At 44.7% G+C, this 21,099-nt stretch overlaps 1 protein-coding gene and 1 long non-coding RNA gene across 2 annotated transcripts in view; both read left to right on the top strand.

Moving 5' to 3' along the window:
• Nucleotides 1-21,099, top strand: part of LOC306940731 — a 275,678-nt gene that overhangs the window by 190,144 nt on the left and 64,435 nt on the right. The gene's annotated exons all lie outside the window — the stretch shown is intronic.
• The window catches only part of ylpm1 (YLP motif containing 1), a 35,904-nt gene continuing 33,164 nt past the window's right edge, over nt 18,360-21,099 (top strand). The window contains exon 1 of the mRNA XM_079525874.1: nt 18,360-19,465. Coding sequence (XP_079382000.1) covers nt 18,752-19,465 — 714 coding nt within the window. The 5' untranslated portion in view covers nt 18,360-18,751. The remainder of the gene's footprint in view (nt 19,466-21,099) is intronic.

Genomic DNA, 21,099 nt, shown 5'->3' with positions numbered 1-21,099 from the left:
GCTAAATTATAACAATGTTTTAAAACACTAAAAAGGGCTTCCCGCCCAAAATGGCTTAATCAAACAGCCCACTTCCCTTTATGACACGAAGCCAAATAGTCATAAATGCTTTTTATCCGTTCTTCTAATAGTGCGGATGTTACAATCAGATTCATGGTGGCATAAACTATTACGTTTCATTGTTATCGTATCAAACAATCGCTTCCACCCCCCCCAGAGGGATCGTTTATAACCAGTTGACAGTGTGTTGCGTAATGAAATTCATAGCTAGCGTAGCATAAGCTATATCAGCGTGAGGGATCTCCCTCTCTGTTTACTTACATACTTAACATTTACATATATTTATGTGTATTTGTCTCTCTTCAACAGTAAGACAACCAGGCATGATAAATGCATGGCTATATACGGCCCCGGGTGTGTGTGTGTGTGTGTGTGTGTGTGTGTGTGTGTGTGTGTGTGTGTGTGTGTGTGTGTGTGTGTGTGTGTGTGTGTGTGTGTGACAGGTGGCTCCTGCGGAATACATTTGAGGTCAGAAAAGTTCCAGCTTTCCAGTGAATTCTGGTGTGGCGTTTTTTTGTTGTTGTTGTTGTCTAAGATTTGGTCTTAGATTGACAGTCAAATCCTCAGTTTAAATTTTTACTCTGAGAGAAATTGAGAATACAAATGGATAAATTAACACAAGCGCAATTATCATCACAACATTTATTGTGGTATTAATGGTTGATTTTGCTGACTGTTTGAATGTGGAGATATTTTATCATAACTAAAACACTGAACAAAATTAATCATAACATAAACATAATGGTGATTTTGAAATGGCAGAATTACAAATATTTAGTCAAAAATGTAAACCAAGCCATGTTCCTCAATCAAGTACTGAATTATAGGTTATTATAGGTTATATTACAATAACCGTTATTGTATTATATGTAGCAGTCCTGAGGCCTCATTCACACATATCAAACACCAATCAAGCAAATGTTTGGTAGTTTTTGTTTTTTTGGGCCACCACAATGCTTTTCCAATGGGAGTCACATGGTTTGACCAAACATTTTTGTTTGATGGGGGGGAGGGGCAGAACACCACCAGCAATCAGCAATCAAACACAAATGTTTGATCAAACCATGTGACTCCCATTGCAAAAGCATTGTGGTGGCCTAAAAAAAACAAAAAAACGACCAAACATTTGCTTGATTGGTGTTTGATACGTGTGTATGAGGCCTGAAAAAACATGATATAGTGATTATTTCACATCAAATCCTTTCACATCAAAACTGAAGAAATGTTCAGGTAGCCCCACATTGTGCACTCCCCCTTTAATTTGGAACCTGCTTTGATTTATTAACTCATTTTGACCTGAGGACGATTCTACAAATGTCTTCTAAATTCTGACAGTTTTCTGAGAAACCTATGTTTCTATGTCAGTGGTTCTCAGCCCCAAAAATATGTATTTGGCCGCCGACCCCCATCTGAAAATATGTAGTTCCAGGGACCCTCCAGAAGCAAAGATTTGAGTTAAAAACGTTTGCTCTGAAAGAATATATTCAAACATTTGGACCACATTTTCACGATTTTTCAAAAATAGCAGATCTACAAGCTCGTAGCGCGCCACTTGGTGGCGCGCTATGAGCTTGTAGATCTGCTATTTTTCAATGGCTAAAGCATAACATAATGCTTAAAACACCAAAAGGGGTTCCCGCCTAAAATGGGTTAATTAATATTCCTCTTTCAAGGACTTTTTATAAACCTCATCATTAATAAAACCAGACATGCAATTAGTACCCAAATCTTGATTGCCAATTTTGTCATAACAGGAGCCCCCTTTCTCTTTTTTTCCCCGCTCGGTTCGTTATAGCTAGGAGTATGGTGTAGGTAGGGGAAAATTAACTAATTTCATTAATCTAATTGTCATCGCTTTCTACTATCCCACTAATAAGTACAAATTAACCCAATTAGACCTGAGCTCGATTCTACAAAATGTCTTCCAAATCATGAAAAACCCTATGTTTCTATGTCAGTCGTTCTCAAACATTTTCATGTCAAGGACCCCCAAAAATATATGTATTTGCCCGTCCAACCCCATCTGAAAATGTTGTTCCAGGTACCTCCCCAGAAGCAAAGATCTGAGTTAAAAACGTTAGCTGTGAAAGAATATATATTCAAAGATTAGCACCACATTTTCACGATTTTTCAAAAATAGCAGATCTACAAGCTCGTAGTGCGGCACTCGGTGCCGCGCTACGAGCTTGTAGATCTGCTATTTTTCAATAGCTAAAGTATAACATAATCCTTTTTAAAACGCCAAAAGGGGTTCCCGCCCAGAATGGCTTAATATGATTAATCAATTTGACGACATAAACTCATTCAATTATACTTTCTCAAAGGCGAGTGGGTGTGTGGGATGATAGGGAGGTACCATACGTGAAAGGAGGTGGGCAGTGGAACAGCTTGCTCTGTGGAGAACCCAGCCCACTAAATTGAAATAAAGTCAGGCAATTAGTCATTGTGAGTGATATTGTGATAAATAAATGGTGATGAAATGTTGGAGGGCAGACACCCCCACGATGTATAGCCCTCGTTTGATTCACAAAAATCTGTTCAGTTTTTAAAATAACTATTAATCTATAGTGATTTTTTAACTTTTGAATGCCACAGAGCCCCAATAAATAGATCTACGTTAGGTTAGAGAAGCAACCATGATCTGAAAGGCTTAGGGCTTTTTGTCCCCATGCAGGGAATTTTGATGTTTGGTTTTAGATGTGATTATATCCATCTCTGCTTAGGCCTCATTCACACGTACCAAACACCAATCAAGCAAGGTCGTTTTTTTGTTTTTTTGGGGCCACCACAATGCTTTTCCAATGGGAGTCACATGGTTTGATCAAACATTTGTGTTTGATTGTTGATTGCTGGTGGTGTTCTGCCCCTCCCCCCTCATCAAACAAAAATGTCTGGTCAAACCATGTGACTCCCATTGGAAAAGCATTGTGGTGGCCCAAAAAAACTAAAAAAATTACCAAACATTTGCTTGATTGGTGTTTGGTACATGTGAATGAGGCAATGAGCAACAATCAGTGGCGTGCACAGATAGACACTAGGGGGTGCTAGAGCACCCACTGCCCTTTTGGCAATGTGCCCTTTTGGAAAAAAAAGGGGGAAAAAAACTTTTTTTCTTCTTTTTTTTTCTGGTTTTTCGAAAATAGCAGACCTACAAGCTCATAGCGCGCCACTCGGTGGCGCGCTATGAGCTTGTAGATCTGCTATTTTTCAATAGCTAAAGCATAACATAATGCTAACACCAAAAGGGGTTCCCGCCCAAAATGGATTAAGGCAACCGGCCGGTTCCACGCGCTGCACAAGGTGCCCTTTTTTAACTTGAGCACCTGCCCCTCTAAATGTCTGTGCACGCCACTGGCAACAATGATAGTGGCGAGACCACAACAATCCTAGGTGTTGCTCTAATATGTATACACGCGTCATGCAAATTCTATTGTAACATAAATTGAAAATGTATGCTACTTTGTATGTTACTTGCATGTTACTTTCACACTGGATATAACCTATACAGGGATAAACCTGAGTTGGAATATTTATGTGAACAACATAGCTATAACGTAAACAGTTACAGTAGTACAGTAACAGTAATGTATTGTATATTTGTAGTTCAAACAGCTCAGGAGATCAAGACATTTTGTTTCCCCTTTTTATTTTTATGTCACTTTGTGTATTATCTATTTAGCAGGGATTCCGTTGTTTGCATATATGTCTCCCTCAAATGAAACAGAGCAAAGTCTTTTCATATTATCTTTTATGTAGTATTCAATATGAGCTCGATGTGAGGATGGAACAACCTTTTTTCCAGTTGAAACTTTTTTAAGTAGTTTTTAGGGTCCTCAACAACAACTTCAATAGATAATGCCTCATAAAATAAAATAGCTGGCATCAGAACTATATGTGTTCATTGTTTTGTACAACACTATAGTCATCCAAAGAAAAGTCAACAGATCTCCATTCCTTTTTGCTCGCTGGAGTTGTCGCAAATCAAATTAAAATACTGACTAGGATTACTGGGTTTAGTCAAATAAGCCAGGTCGGCTATTATGTTCACTTGTTTGGACTTTCCCTAATGCCAAAAATTAGCACCTGCGAACTGGTTTGTATCAGTGTTGTTTTCGTCGACTAATACTATGACGAAAAATGTGTGGACAAGAGATCCAGTATGAGTCATTTTACACTTGGTTGCATGCTGAAAATAGCCGATCTACAAGCTTGTAGATCGGCTATTTTCAGCAAGTGTAAAAAAATCAGCCATTACGACGGCATCAAGGCCCGCCAAAATACATTTTAGTCGACTAAATCAACTGTAGATTTAGTCGACTAAAATCGCATGATATTTAGTCAACTAAAACTAGACCAGCACTAAAACATTCCAGGTGACTGAAATGTGACTAAAACTAAATGAAAACTATTCAAGAGACTACGACTAAAACTAAAATAGAAATTCAATGCCAAAAACAACACTGGTTTGTATCATTTTTAGATCTATTCATGCTCAGAGGAGAAGTGCTGGCCCAGCGTTAGGGGTGATGTCCTGTTCTACACTTTATCTTATCAAGCCAGCATCACCCTATTCAATCTCATGTTTTGATTGGACAGACAGTGTGTTGCTGTTGTTGTTGTTCTGGGTTTTATAGCTTTCAGAGGCACCGTTCAACTAATTTGTGAAGTGGGGTATTACTAGCACATTCTGACCTAAAAATGTCTTCTACATCCTGACAGTTTTCTGAAAAAGCTATGTTTCTATGTCAGTCGTTCTTTCGATTTTTCAAAAATAGCAGACCTACAAGCTCGTAGCTTGTAAGCTCTATGAGCTTGTAGATCTGCTATTTTTCAATAGCTAAAGCATAAACATAATGCTAACGCCAAAAGGGGTTCCCGCCCAAAATGGGCTAGAGGAGACAATTAGACCTGGAGTTCGATTGGAGTACAGATGCTGACAGTCAAGAGAAGGCTTTCAAATGTCATACCAATTAATCTATCCAGCCATCAAACAATATTCTGTGAAACAAAGTCAGGGGGGGGGGGGGGGGCGCCGATCAATCTGCATCACTTTTCCCCTCACCGGGTTATGGGAAAATTGATTTGTCAAACAAAGCATTTTGGAAGCAGCATATATGGACTCGTTTCCAGATCCATTAGGCCTCCATTGAGCATTTTTGTTTAAACATAGGATTTTTCATCACAGAGAAAACGCCGTGTCCTCAATATCGGTGAAAAATAGCAGATCTACAACCGAGTGGCGCGCTACGAGCTTGTAGGTCTGCTGTTTTTGAAAAATCGTGAAGATGCGGCACAAATCTTTGAAAATTGAACATATATTCTTTCAGAAGACTTTTGTTTTTATTTCAACGTCAGGCCTAAATGGCTGAAAATCGACATAATTCCTTTGTGGATAAATAACTTAGCAAAAATGACAAGAAGAAACGCTTTACCCCATAACTTTGTGCATTTTTCTTCCCCATTGCTACACAAACAACAATGCATCGAGTCTCCCTGATGCAAAGCAGCAATCTCTCTCCTAACAGTCTACAAAGCAACAAAGCATTAAAGGCCCGAGCAGCTCCAGAATCACTATTGTATACTGTGTTTATAGGAGCGGCTATCGTGCCATCCTATACAGACCATGGCTGGCCCTAAGCTGTATCATGCAATTCCCTGTGCAGTGGTATTGTTCAAAGACACAGAACTGTATCACATTGTGCCCGTCATGCTGTTTTAGAGGGGAGAGAGAGAGCAGAGCTCTTCCTCTATGGGATTTCTCTCACCGCCGTACCGTCCCCCCATCCTCCTCCTCTCCCCTGATAATGTATCTCTCCCTAAAGGCTAGGCCTCCGTGACCTTGTCCTATTCAGCGAGGGGTCGTCTTGAAGCAAAAGAGAAGCTGAATCCTGAATGGGCCATTTCCCCTCTTTTAACACCCCTTTAATGTCATCAGTGAAATATGAAGTCATTAGGCGATATTAAAACACTGCTGACAAACTAATTAACGGGAGACATTAAACAGGACTGGCTTGATTAATCCGCTTTAACGATTCTTTTTAAGTGGTTCTGGTCAAAATTAATACAGATTTACTGGTGATCTTAAGGAAAAAAAATACTCTTATGTGTACCAGACCTGAAGGGCAACCTAAAGTCATTGGCCTTAACCTCCCAAATGTTCACCCGGCCTCCCACGCTTCACTGTTGATTCCGTCGACTAAAACTAAGACGAAAAATGTTTGTCGACTACCTTTTTTCACTGACGAAAACTAAATGTGGCGGCGGTGGCTGAGGGGTAGAGTGGCTGGATGGTAACCGCAAGGTTCCCAGTTCGAACCCTGTGGGCTCCCCCAGAGTTAGTGTCGAAGTGTCCTTGAGCAAGACTTTGAACCCCTCCTGATGTGCTGGTTGGTGCCTTGCATGGTTTCCCGCCGCCATCGGTGTATGAATGTGTGTGTGAAAACTTTGAATGGGTGAATGTAATGCAAAATCTATGTAAAGCGCCTTGGATAAAGGCGCTATATAAATGCACCATTTACCATTTAAATGGAAATTAAATGAAAACTAAGCTGTGATGACTAAAACTAAGACTAAATATACTGTCAATTTCGTCAACAAATAAAAAACCACACTAGAGGGACTAGTGGACAAGATATCCATTATAAGTCATTTTACACTTGGTTGCATGCTGAAAATAGCAGATCTACAAGCTCACAACGCGTCGCAGCGTGACGCGTTGTGAGCTTGTAGATCTTGTAGATCATGAGCTTGTAGATCATGAGCTTGTAGATCATGAGCTTGTAGATCATGAGCTTGTAGATCTAAAGGAGTTTTCCTTCATGTTTTATGCAGTGAGCGAGTCTTTTTTTCTGTCAAGTTTTCCTCTATGTTTTTGAGACCACTGCTCCTGTAGTCACGTTTTCCTCTATGTTTTTGAGACCACTGCTCCTGTAGTCCAGTTTTCCTCTATGTTTTTGAGACCACTGCTCCTTTAGTCCAGTTTTCCTCTATGTTTTTGAGACCACTGCTCCTGTAGTCCAGTTTTCCTCTATGTTTTTGAGACCACTGCTCCTGTAGTCCAGTTTTCCTCTATGTTTTTGAGACCACTGCTCCTGTAGTCCAGTTTTCCTCTATGTTTTTGAGACCACTGCTCCTGTAGTCCAGTTTTCCTCTATGTTTTTGAGACCACGGCTCCTGCAGTCAACTAAGTTTTGAGACCACTGCTCCTGCAGTCAACTAAGTTTGAAAAAAAGGACTAAGACTAAAACTATGACGAAAAATGTTCGTCGACTGCCTTTTTTCACTGACAAAAACTAATTGGAAACTAAATAAAAACTCAGCCATTAGGGGACTAGTGGACAAGAGATCGAGTACAAGTCATTTTACACTTGGTTGCATGCTGAAAATAAAAAAAAATTCAGCAAGTGCAAAATTAGCCATTACGACGGCATCAAGGCCCACCAAAATACATTTTAGTCGACTAAATCAACTGTAGATTTAGTCGACTAAAATCTTATGATATTTAGTCGACTAAAACTAGACAAACACAAAAACATTCCAGGTGACTAAAATGTGACTAAAACTAAATGAAAACTATTCAAGAGACGATGACAAACGCTGCCAAAAGCTTCTGAGATCAAAGCAGATCAACCCTTGATTCTATTTGCATTTTAGTCTTTGGTATGGAATCTGTTGTCAACATTATTACACTCACTGTGTTCAGTGTATTCAACATCAATATGAATTCATTATCATTACGGGGAAATCAAAACAATTATCAATATGAATTCATTATCATTACGGGGAAATCAAAACAATTATAAAAAGGAGGGCAGTTCATATAACAACAATGATGAAATAATAATTATATTATTATTATTATTATTATTATTGTGATAATTAATATAGGCTACAGACATACAGAGCTACACTGTACAGTAGAGTAGAGTGCTCCTCATGTAGAGGAAACATATCTTTATCAATGTCTCCCTCCTGTGGAGATGATTAGCATTACAACAAGAGTATAAAATATTGTAGGCTCAGATCCAGGGTCGTCCACTCTGTTGTTGTGAAGTCTCTTCTCATCCTAAATCATTTATCTGAGGCTGTTTCTCAACCTCTGGCTCACCCACCACGGGCGAATTAACCCATTTAGACCTGAAAACCTATCTTTCTATGTCAGTGGTGCTCAACCTTTTTCATGTCAAGGACCCCCAGAATTATCTGTAATTTGGCTGCGGCCCCCCATCTGAAAATATGTAGTTCCAGGGACACCCCCACAAGCAAAGATATGAGTTAAAATGTTCGCTGCTGTGAAAGCATTATATTCAAAGATTTGCGCCACATTTTCACGATCTTTCAAAAAATAGCAGACCTATACAAGCTCGTAGCACGGCACTCGGTGCCGCGCTACGAGCTTGTAGATCTGCTATTTTTCAATAGCTAAAGGATAACATAATGCTTTAAACACCAAAAGGGGTTCCTGTTCAGAATGGATTAAAGCACAGAAATGAATAGTAAAGTTATATTTGTCAGTCTGGGTATGCAGCTATACGGCGGGCACCGGGCGGGCAGCCTTGCCATCTGACCGGGTCCCAAACATCCAGATGGCAAGGCAATCTTGTGAATAACTTCTTCATGCACATTTTTTATTTATTTTTCCCAGTTTCATTCGTTCTCTATACTTTAATTAAGGTCCAGCAGCTTACCGTTTATCTTATTGGATTCTACGGTTTGGGGAGTCTTATTATGGGACAGGCAGAAAACATAATTTTTGAGGGGCGCTCATAATGTTTGAGGGGCGCTCAGGGGTAGAGTGGCCGGATGGTATCCGCAAGGTTACCAGTTCGAACCCTGTGGGCTCCCCCAGAGTTAGTGTCGAAGTGTCCTTGAGCAAGACTCTGAACTCCGAATTGCTCCTGATGTGCTGGTTGGTGCCTTGCATGGTTTCCGCCGCCATCGGTGTATGAATGTGTGTGTGTGAATGGGTGAATGTAGTGCACAATCTATGTAAAGCACCTTGGATAAAGGCGCTATATAAATGCACCATTTACCTCCTATGTGCAGCTTTTGGTGTATGTGTGTGTGTGTGTGTGTGTGTGTGTGTGTGTGTGTGTGTGTGTGTGTGTGTGTGTGTGTGTGTGTGTAACCCAAACCTTGTCAAACATTAAATGCCGTTGACAAGGATGGGACAATTTTGAGTGTTTGTGTAAAACACAAACAAAACACAAACATTGAAGACGAAGACGAGCTAGGACGCAAATTGTGATTGGCCGGAATGAGATGATGTATATGATGATGTATGATGATAAGAGCGCCCCTCATTTATTTATTTGACAGGGACAAAGCTCATTAATCAACATGTCAGTTTTCACCTCAATGTAAATGGGCCAGAGTTAGCCAAAGCTACATTTCATCTGTAGTCCCTGGGCAGGCTCTTAAAAAATGAATGATAAAAAGAAAGACAGTATAGTGTGCCAGCACACAACACCATGCGTTGATGCCATGTGTGCATATGTGCCAGCACCCAACACTATGTCCATACAAAAACACAATACAATACAGGAACAGATCAACATGGTACAGGGGACAGAACAACTGCAAAGTGCAGTGATAAATGACACCAGTGATATATACTAAATAGTGCTGATAGTTACTCATGATTACAGATTTGAATAGTTTTTAGCCACCTTTTCAGGTTGAATTTGAAGGTCAGATAGTTGGAAGTCTCTCTTACTTCTGTGGGGAGACTGTTCCAGTGATGGGAGGCTCTAACAGAGAAGACTGTTTTACCAAACACACTACGTCTGATTGGCACTTCACAGTCAAATAGTGGCAGCGGTGGCCGAACGGATTGCGGAGCGGTCTTGATACCGGAAGGTCGCCAGTTCGAATCAGCGGTCCGACACGTTAAAATTACCACCGCTGAAGTGCCCTTGAACAAGGCATTGAACCACTACGATGAAATGTTCTATGAGCAGGGCCTGGCTGGAAACAAGTTCTTGAGCTTAGCCCAGATACCCTGGGTAAATATAGTAATCATTTAATTTAATTTAATTTAATTTAATTTCAGTCCCCTCTGGTAGTCGCCCTTGTTGCTCTGTCACCGCTGTCCCTTCGACCTATGAACTGTTTCAGTGGTGGAGGTGCAAGTCCATTTAAGATCTTAAAAATGAGGCAGGCATCTGCAAAATGTTTAAAGCTGTCAAAATTAAATAAGTTGTACTTTTGAACTATATGGCAATGGTGGTAACGGTTGGGCTTTTGGTCCAGTGTTTTTAATGTTTGTAAAGTGATTCTATGGGTTTTAAAGTTGTCTGATTTGTCTGCGACCACGACCAGGTTGTGAAACAATAGGTTATGTGTGAGAAAATCATAGCATGCATGAAGAGTTTAGCTGCATCTCTTGTTAGATATGGTCTTATGTGTCTGAAATTGGATAATTGAATTTGATTTTGTTACATTTTTAACATGCTTTTTGAATGTCAAGTTTGAGTCTAGTGTAATTCCAAGATATTTAAATTCTACCTGAATACTACTACCTTCAATAACTTCACACGGGTGTGATTTCATTCTTTTCTTAACGGGGTAAAAGAACATGCCTTTTTTGTTTTACAAATCGTCTAATGCTGGCATTTCGTTGAGTTCAGAGGGAATTATGGTAACAAAAATCAGACCAGTCTGAAGTGAGTGGTGCAACAGCGCCTCCTGTTGGTACTCTAAACATAGCGACATACATAGGGACATAGGGACATTGCTGTTCCTTTTTTTCCCCTGTTTATTGCCCACAAGGGACATTTGTCTTGGTCTTTCACCCCAGCTGCAGCCACACACAAAACATCAAATGACAAACAACAGAGGGCGGACACACCGTTACACAAGTGCACAAATAGTAGGTTAATCTATACCGTCTCACAGTCAATGCTGTTTCAGAGCCTCGTTCAACATTTTAGTTGACACTGGTACAAAGGGGTCCCTGCTTCATCTCTCTTTCAGCTATAAGGGGACCCTGCTTTATCTCTCTCAGCTAATGGGGTCCCTGCTTCATCTCTCTCTCAGCTAAGAGGTCCCTGCTTCATCTCTCTCAGCTAAGAGGTCCCTGCTTCATCTCTCTCTCAGCTATAAGGGGTCCCTGCTTCATCTCTCTCTCAGCTATAAGGGGTCCCTGCTTCATCTCTCTCAGCTAAGAGGTCCCTGCTTCATCTCTCTCAGCTAAGAGGTCCCTGCTTCATCTCTCTCAGCTAAGAGGTCCCTGCTTCATCTCTCTCTCAGCTAAGAGGTCCCTGCTTCATCTCTCTCTCAGCTATAAGGGGTCCCTGCTTCATCTCTCTCAGCTATAAGGGGTCCCTGCTTCATCTCTCTCTCAGCTATAAGGGGACCCTGCTTCATCTCTCTTTCAGCTATAAGGGGACCCTGCTTCATCTCTCTTTCAGCTATAAGGGGTCCCTGCTTCATCTCTCTCTCAGCTATAAGGGGTCCCTGCTTCATCTCTCTCAGCTATAAGGGGACCCTGCTTCATCTCTCTCAGCTATAAGGGGACCCTGCTTCATCTCTCAGCTAAGGGGGTCCCTGCTTCATCTCTCTCTCAGCTATAAGGGGACCCTGCTTCATCTCTCAGCTAAGAGGTCTCTGCTTCATCTTCTCTCAGCTCCTAAGGGGTCCCTGCTTGGCTGCTTCATCTCTCTCAGCTAAGAGGGTCCCTGCTTCATCTTCTCTCAGCTCCTAAGGGGTCCCTGCTTCATCTCTCTCAGCTAAGAGGTCCCTGCTTCATCTCTCTCAGCTAAGAGGGTCCCTGCTTCATCTTCTCTCAGCTCCTAAGGGGTCTCTGCTTCATCTTCTCTCAGCTCCTAAGGGGTCTCTGCTTCATCTTCTCTCAGCTCCTAAGGGGTCCCTGCTTGGCTGCTTCATCTCTCTCAGCTAAGAGGTCCCTGCTTCATCTCTCTCTCAGCTAAGGGGTCCCTGCTTCATCTCTCTCAGCTAAGGGGTCCCTGCTTCATCTCTCTCAGCTAAGAGGTCCCTGCTTCATCTCTCTCAGCTAAGAGGTCCCTGCTTCATCTCTCTCAGCTAAGGGGTCCCTGCTTCATCTCTCTCTCAGCTAAGGGGTCCCTGCTTCATCTCTCTCTCAGCTATAAGGGGACCCTGCTTCATCTCTCTCAGCTAAGGGGTCCCTGCTTCATCTCTCTCAGCTAAGGGGTCCCTGCTTCATCTCTCTCAGCTAAGAGGTCCCTGCTTCATCTCTCAGCTAAGGGGGTCCCTGCTTCATCTCTCTCTCTCAGCTATAAGGGGTCCCTGCTTCATCTCTCTCTCTCAGCTATAAGGGGACCCTGCTTCATCTCTCAGCTGAGGGGTCCCTGCTTCATCTCTCTCAGCTAAGGGGTCCCTGCTTCATCTCTCAGCTGAGGGGTCCCTGCTTCATCTCTCTCAGCTAAGGGGTCCCTGCTTCATCTCTCTCAGCTAAGGGGTCCCTGCTTCATCTCTCTCAGCTAAGAGGTCCCTGCTTCATCTCTCAGCTAAGGGGGTCCCTGCTTCATCTTCTCTCAGCTCCTAAGGGGTCCCTGCTTGGCTGCTTCATCTCTCTCAGCTAAGAGGTCCCTGCTTCATCTTCTCTCAGCTCCTAAGGGGTCCCTGCTTGGCTGCTTCATCTCTCTCAGCTAAGAGGGTCCCTGCTTCATCTCTCAGCTAAGAGGTCCCTGCTTCATCTCTCAGCTAAGAGGTCCCTGCTTCATCTCTCAGCTAAGAGGTCCCTGCTTCATCTCTCTCTCAGCTAAGAGGTCCCTGCTTCATCTCTCTCAGCTAAGAGGTCCCTGCTTCATCTCTCTCTCAGCTAAGAGGTCCCTGCTTCATCTCTCTCTCAGCTAAGAGGTCCCTGCTTCATCTCTCTCAGCTAAGAGGTCCCTGCTTCATCTCTCTCAGCTAAGAGGTCCCTGCTTCATCTCTCAGCTAAGAGGTCCCTGCTTCATCTCTCTCAGCTAAGAGGTCCCTGCTTCATCTCTCAGCTAAGGGGTCCCTGCTTCATCTCTCTCAGCTAAGGGGTCCCTGCTTCATCTCTCTCAGCTAAGAGGTCCCTGCTTCATCTCTCTCAGCTAAGAGGTCCCTGCTTCATCTCTCAGCTAAGAGGTCCCTGCTTCATCTCTCTCTCAGCTAAGGGGTCCCTGCTTCATCTCTCTCAGCTAAGAGGTCCCTGCTTCATCTCTCTCAGCTAAGAGGTCCCTGCTTCATCTCTCAGCTAAGAGGTCCCTGCTTCATCTCTCTCAGCTAAGAGGTCCCTGCTTCATCTCTCAGCTAAGAGGTCCCTGCTTCATCTCTCTCAGCTAAGAGGTCCCTGCTTCATCTCTCTCAGCTAAGGGGGTCCCTGCTTCATCTCTCAGCTAAGAGGTCCCTGCTTCATCTCTCAGCTAAGGGGTCCCTGCTTCATCTCTCTCAGCTAAGGGGTCCCTGCTTCATCTCTCTCTCAGCTATAAGGGGACCCTGCTTCATCTCTCTCAGCTAATGGGGTCCCTGCTTCATCTCTCTCAGCTAATGGGGTCCCTGCTTCATCTCTCTCAGCTCCTAAGGGGTCCCTGCTTGGCTGCTTCATCTCTCTCAGCTAAGAGGTCCCTGCTTCATCTCTCTCAGCTAAGAGGTCCCTGCTTCATCTCTCTCTCAGCTATAAGGGGTCCCTGCTTCATCTCTCTCTCAGCTAAGAGGTCCCTGCTTCATCTCTCTCTCAGCTATAAGGGGTCCCTGCTTCATCTCTCTCAGCTAAGAGGTCCCTGCTTCATCTCTCTCAGCTAAGAGGTCCCTGCTTCATCTCTCTCTCAGCTAAGGGGTCCCTGCTTCATCTCTCTCAGCTAAGGGGGTCCCTGCTTCATCTCTCTCAGCTAAGGGGGTCCCTGCTTCATCTCTCAGCTAAGGGGGTCTCTGCTTCATCTCTCTCAGCTAAGGGGGTCCCTGCTTCATCTCTCTCAGCTAAGAGGTCCCTGCTTCATCTCTCAGCTAAGAGGTCCCTGCTTCATCTCTCTCAGCTAAGAGGTCCCTGCTTCATCTCTCAGCTAAGGGGGTCCCTGCTTCATCTCTCTCAGCTAAGAGGTCCCTGCTTCATCTCTCTCTCAGCTAAGGGGGTCCCTGCTTCATCTCTCTCTCAGCTAAGGGGGTCCCTGCTTCATCTCTCTCTCAGCTAAGGGGGTCCCTGCTTCATCTCTCTCAGCTAAGAGGTCCCTGCTTCATCTCTCTCTCAGCTAAGGGGGTCCCTGCTTCATCTCTCTCTCAGCTAAGGGGGTCCCTGCTTCATCTCTCTCTCAGCTAAGGGGGTCCCTGCTTCATCTCTCTCTCAGCTAAGGGGGTCCCTGCTTCATCTCTCTCAGCTAAGAGGTCCCTGCTTCATCTCTCAGCTAAGAGGTCCCTGCTTCATCTCTCTCTCAGCTATAAGGGGTCCCTGCTTCATCTCTCTCAGCTAAGGGGGTCCCTGCTTCATCTCTCTCAGCTAAGAGGTCCCTGCTTCATCTCTCTCAGCTATAAGGGGTCCCTGCTTCATCTCTCTCAGCTAAGAGGTCCCTGCTTCATCTCTCTCAGCTAAGAGGTCCCTGCTTCATCTCTCTCTCAGCTAAGAGGTCCCTGCTTCATCTCTCTCTCAGCTAAGAGGTCCCTGCTTCATCTCTCTCTCAGCTAAGAGGTCCCTGCTTCATCTCTCTCAGCTAAGAGGTCCCTGCTTCATCTCTCTCAGCTAAGAGGTCCCTGCTTCATCTCTCAGCTAAGAGGTCCCTGCTTCATCTCTCAGCTAAGAGGTCCCTGCTTCATCTCTCTCAGCTAAGAGGTCCCTGCTTCATCTCTCTCAGCTAAGAGGTCCCTGCTTCATCTCTCTCAGCTAAGAGGTCCCTGCTTCATCTCTCAGCTAAGAGGTCCCTGCTTCATCTCTCAGCTAAGAGGTCCCTGCTTCATCTCTCTCAGCTAAGAGGTCCCTGCTTCATCTCTCAGCTAAGAGGTCCCTGCTTCATCTCTCTCAGCTAAGAGGTCCCTGCTTCATCTCTCTCAGCTAAGAGGTCCCTGCTTCATCTCTCAGCTAAGAGGTCCCTGCTTCATCTCTCTCAGCTAAGAGGTCCCTGCTTCATCTCTCAGCTAAGAGGTCCCTGCTTCATCTCTCTCAGCTAAGAGGTCCCTGCTTCATCTCTCAGCTAAGAGGTCCCTGCTTCATCTCTCTCAGCTAAGAGGTCCCTGCTTCATCTCTCTCAGCTAAGAGGTCCCTGCTTCATCTCTCTCAGCTAAGAGGTCCCTGCTTCATCTCTCAGCTAAGAGGTCCCTGCTTCATCTCTCAGCTAAGAGGTCCCTGCTTCATCTCTCTCAGCTAAGAGGTCCCTGCTTCATCTCTCTCAGCTCCTAAGAGGTCCCTGCTTCATCTCTCTCAGCTAAGAGGTCCCTGCTTCATCTCTCTCAGCTCCTAAGAGGTCCCTGCTTCATCTCTCTCAGCTAAGAGGTCCCTGCTTCATCTCTCTCTCAGCTAAGAGGTCCCTGCTTCATCTCTCTCAGCTAAGAGGTCCCTGCTTCATCTCTCTCAGCTAAGAGGTCCCTGCTTCATCTCTCTCAGCTAAGAGGTCCCTGCTTCATCTCTCTCAGCTAAGGGGTCCCTGCTTCATCTCTCTCAGCTAAGAGGTCCCTGCTTCATCTCTCTCAGCTAAGGGGTCTCTGCTTCATCTCTCTCAGCTAAGGGGGTCCCTGCTTCATCTCTCAGCTAAGGGGTCCCTGCTTCATCTCTCTCTCAGCTATAAGGGGTCCCTGCTTCATCTCTCTCTCAGCTAAGAGGTCTCTGCTTCATCTCTCTCTCAGCTAAGAGGTCCCTGCTTCATCTCTCTCAGCTAAGAGGTCCCTGCTTCATCTCTCTCAGCTAAGAGGTCTCTGCTTCATCTCTCTCTCAGCTAAGAGGTCCCTGCTTCATCTCTCTCAGCTATAAGAGGTCCCTGCTTCATCTCTCTCAGCTATAAGGGGTCCCTGCTTCATCTCTCTCAGCTAAGAGGTCCCTGCTTCATCTCTCTCAGCTATAGAGGTCCCTGCTTCATCTCTCAGCTAAGGGGTCCCTGCTTCATCTCTCTCTCAGCTATAAGGGGACCCTGCTTCATCTCTCTCAGCTATAGAGGTCCCTGCTTCATCTCTCTCTCAGCTAAGAGGTCCCTGCTTCATCTCTCTCAGCTAAGAGGTCCCTGCTTCATCTCTCTCAGCTAAGAGGTCCCTGCTTCATCTCTCTCAGCTAAGAGGTCCCTGCTTCATCTCTCTCAGCTAAGGGGTCCCTGCTTCATCTCTCTCTCAGCTATAAGGGGTCCCTGCTTCATCTCTCTCTCAGCTATAAGGGGTCCCTGCTTCATCTCTCTCTCAGCTATAAGGGGTCCCTGCTTCCTCTTCTCTCTCAGCTAAGAGGTCCCTGCTTCATCTCTCTCAGCTAAGAGGTCCCTGCTTCATCTCTCTCTCAGCTAAGGGGTCCCTGCTTCATCTCTCTCAGCTAAGAGGTCCCTGCTTCATCTCTCAGCTAAGGGGTCCCTGCTTCATCTCTCTCAGCTAAGAGGTCCCTGCTTCATCTCTCTCAGCTAAGAGGTCCCTGCTTCATCTCTCTCTCAGCTAAGGGGTCCCTGCTTCATCTCTCTCAGCTAAGGGGTCCCTGCTTCATCTCTCTCAGCTAAGAGGTCCCTGCTTCATCTCTCTCAGCTAAGGGGGTCCCTGCTTCATCTCTCTCAGCTAAGGGGGTCCCTGCTTCATCTCTCTCAGCTAAGAGGTCCCTGCTTCATCTTCTCTCTCAGCGGCAGCTCTGTCCGGTTGGCATTGTCCGGTTGTTCCAATATAAGACAGCAGATGGCAGCAGAGCCTGTCTCATGTTGCCCTCAACAGTGAATGCAGCTGAAAAATGTAATAAAAAAAAAGTCATAGTCTTTGAATAAAACGTAAAAGGATCCCTGGCTAATGAGACAAATATGCCTTAAAACATTATACTTGCCCTCTACAACTAAAATAAAAAACACCTTCAATATTTAATTTATTTTTTATAAATAGAGAATCTTTCACTCAATAGGATCTGCTTCTGTTGCAAATTGATGATGTCATATGTCCATGTATCGTATCAAAATAAACAGAATGTAAATTATATAGAAAAGGGAAAAATGTCCTATTACACTGTTATAACCTTATAACCAATTGCTTTAATATATCATTGTACTTGTAATTGCTTGACTATAATTGATGTATGCTAATTGCATTCCTAGATCACCAAAACATGGGGTTAGGCAGGTGGTTCTTGGGCCCCCCCAGCCAGAAGGTTCATGCTGGGCTCCCCAGCAACAACCTTCCCCTGAAGGCCTGTGAGCAATGACCTTTTGGGCCCCCAAGTTGGGGGCCCCAATGTGGCACGCCTACTTCTGCTCCAGATATCTCTTGAAACCATGTAAAGCAAAGCAAAGCAAAGCAAAGTTACTATATTTACCCAGGGTAGCTGGACTAAGCATCAGATACTTGTTTACAGCCAGGCCCTGCTCATAGAACATTTCATGGTAGTGGTTCAATGCCTTGCTCAAGGGCACTTCAGCGGTGGTAATTTTAACGTGCCGGTCCGGGGATACGAACTGGCGACCTTCCGGTATCAAGACCGCTCCGCAAACCGTTCGGCCACCGCTGCCACAGTCAGAGTATACCATTGCCCACATGAGGACTCCTGCTCCCCCCCCCCCCCCCCCCCCCTCCTAAAAAATAATAATCAAACATTGATTGACCCCTCAAAAGTTGACCCCTCTCCATCCATTGAACAAGTACAGTATGCAATACAGACCCATATCCAAGCTACTGTTTCTTGTGGAAAGCCTGCCGCGAGGTTAACTGTTTCTAAACACCAACAGTCCAAGGTTTTGTTTTCACTCACCTCAATTTCACCTTCTTCTTGCAAACTTTCAGTCAGGTTCCCGTGCCCTGGAGACAAACTCCGAAGTTTTAATGTATCTTTTGTTCATTGAGATGTCATGACTTATTTCTTGTGTCTTTAACGAAACTAACGACTGTTGCCTCTTGCAATTTACAAATGCTTCATTCGGAGATTGTGGAATAGTTGTCTGGCTACGCGAGACTATATGGACAGACAGACACACATAGATGCAACGATATATAGGCTAATAGATGTCAGCCTGGATGATGCAACTGCCATTTCCATATCCTGTGGTCCACAGTCAAACCGGATCAGCAACCCGCAGAGTGAATTGACCCCCAGTGGTAAAGAACTAAAAACCGGGACCTTTTTTTAACGGATATGAGCTCATTTTCTTTTACGTAATGTATACGTAGTACTTCCGACCTTGCGTGCCGTGCATTTTGTTGGCTAGAGGCTAACTACAGTAGTAAAGCACAGCACACACACACTGATGCACACTCAATGCATCTTCTTTACAAAGCCATCATCAACACAACATATTACTGTATTTATTTCTGATGCATCGTCCTAGCCGCTGTTCCGTTCGATGCCCGGGGACTCGGTATAACCAGTGTTTGTAAACAGGGTATTAATTTGCACCATACATACGATGAAAACACACAGACTGTATGAAAGGAAAGGTAGGTCCGCATTCATTCGCTAGCTAGCTAAGCTAGCATCGTTAGCTTTAGCTTAGCATAGCAGCAGCAGCACAACACAAGGCCCGGATGCTCTTGAGTCGGGGACTCGGAACGGAACAATAAAGGCCTGTAAACTATAGTTCATCTCGAACCACCATCCATGTATCCTTCTTGGGGGAATTATGGCGGTGGTGGTGGTCACCAGCAGCCGCAGAGCTTCAGCGGAGGAGGCCCCGGAGGAGGAGGGGGAGGAGGACCCCGCAAGCAGCCGACGCCGGGCGCCCAGGACCCGCTGGCGGGTGGAGGATACGGCGGTGGCGGCGGCCCCGGAGGAGGAGGAGGAGGGTTCGACGCCGGGGGGAGCAGCAGCAGCGGTGCCGCCGCCACCGGGTCCCTCTTCTCCAGCCTCCAGGAGCAGCATCTCCAGCAGATGCAGCAGCTGCAGATGCTCCACCAGAAGCAGCTCCAGTCGGTGTTGCACACCAACACCGCCGCGCCCGGCGGCGGGTCGTACGGTCACGGTGCTCCTGCCGCCGCCGGAGGAGGAGGAGGAGGAGGAGGGTATTACGGCGGCTCGCAGTGGCAGTCCGGCGGCGGTGGACACAACATGGACATGATGGGCTACGGGGGTTACGAGGAGGCCCCTCTGCCGCTGGAGGAGCCCGAGCCGCCGCCTCCGCTGCCCACCGAGGCGCAGCCCAAGCCTCCGCCGCCCGCCGCGGAGCCACCGTCGTCGGCGAAGCAGCCCCCCCAGAACAACGGCGGTGGTCCCCATGGGGGTCCCCATGGTGGTCCCCCCCAGCACCAGACACAAGAGGTAAAGCAGAAAGAGTCCTCCGCGCCCGAGGAGGACAAGTCATGTTTGTCTTTGCAGGTAAACATCAAAACGACACGTTAGTGACTTGCAACAGTTTGCATGATGAGTGTCGTCGTGTTGTAGTAAAAACACAAACAATTGAGAAGTCTTCTAAACACACAGTTAACGTCTTAATTTTAGCTGTTTTTGAAAGTACTATGTAAATACATATTGTTATTAATTTGGTACTTTGTTCACCATGCTCAAGAGAAATCTCATCCCATTTCTTTCTATATTTCTTTCTAAGTACAACTCAATACAAAAAACTGTTAACTGTGAGTGGACGACTCCATAAAGCATTACGCTTGTTTACAATAGGGCCCACCATTTTCAATTAATCAAAACATTAAGAGACGTACGAATATACACAACACAAGTATTTTACTATTTTCTATTATAAACACAACAGATAGCATACAAAACAACAGTCTTTGCACGTTCGTGTTGACATGTCACTATTTAATCAGATTTTTCATTTTAACCTTTTTAAATTCTAATTTTGTTGTATCGATTTGATTTAGTGACAGACAGATTACTATAAGCAAAGACAAAGTCACTTATTCAACCTTTCCCCGGCCCCTTCTGATGCTCGTTCTGAACGGCAGAAGATGGTCTTGGTTATGTTTTGTGTACATGGCGTACAGAAATATGGCTGCTAGAAATATGTGTCATGTGCAGTTGGACAGTGGCTTGTTAGTGTGTTGTGTACTGTGTATATCTGTGCATGGGATGTTTGAGGATTTGTTGTGTTCAATATTATTCTTTTTATTCTTTTCCGGCCTGCCTTGGTAGTTAGTTGGTAGATATTATTAACTGTCCAGTGTAGCGAGGTAAAATAGAACTGGGCAGTGGGCATTAGTGGTGGATATTGCTTGCAATCTCACGATACAGAGGCCACAATACGATATACCGATTTATGGATACATATATCGATTATACGTTTATTCAAAATAATGACTATGTTGCACAAATACAATGAAACACTCTCAGGCTCACAGAGATCTTTAAGTTAAAACAAAATGTCTAAACATCCTAACAAGGGATCTGGGAAGGGAGTGCATTGCAACTTGCAAGGGGTGCTTTGATAATGTTAAACAGAGGCACGTTTGTCAACACTGCGTCACCCAGATAATTCATGCCGTTTATTGCCGTATCGATACAGCAGCCTCTCGATCCATTCACCTATCGTCTGGGTGTTCGATCAATATATTGCCATATCGATTAATTGAATGCACCACTAGTGGATGAGAGGAAAAATCTTCAAACGTGAATAACCCTTGATCTAAATCAATCCGTCCAATTCTAACCAAAGATTATGTTTTTGACGGCCCGTCGCTTGTCGCCTTAGAAGTAATCATGCTTCCTGTTGTTGTCGATCCCCTCGGGTTTTTTTGGCTACATCTACTTCAGGGGTGGGCAACTGGCGGCCCGGGGGCCACATGCGGCCCCCACCTTCACTTGATGTGGCCCTCAGGTTAATGTCAGGATACTGATATAATATTGGTTTCAGCTGTTTACAATTCCACAACATGCAAACATGACTCGCTTTAATTACTTCAGTCTAAATTAGTAGCTCATTGCTCAACACAAGTATAATTAAAAGGCATTTGAAATTACATAAAAATGTTAATTTTCAGGATTCCAATTCAAAA

The sequence above is a fragment of the Electrona antarctica genome, assembly GCF_951216825.1.
Source record: "Electrona antarctica genome assembly, chromosome: 17".
NCBI lineage: Eukaryota > Metazoa > Chordata > Actinopteri > Myctophiformes > Myctophidae > Electrona > Electrona antarctica.
Note: the sequence above shows the minus strand (reverse complement) of the source record. Positions and strands in the feature narration are given on the sequence as shown.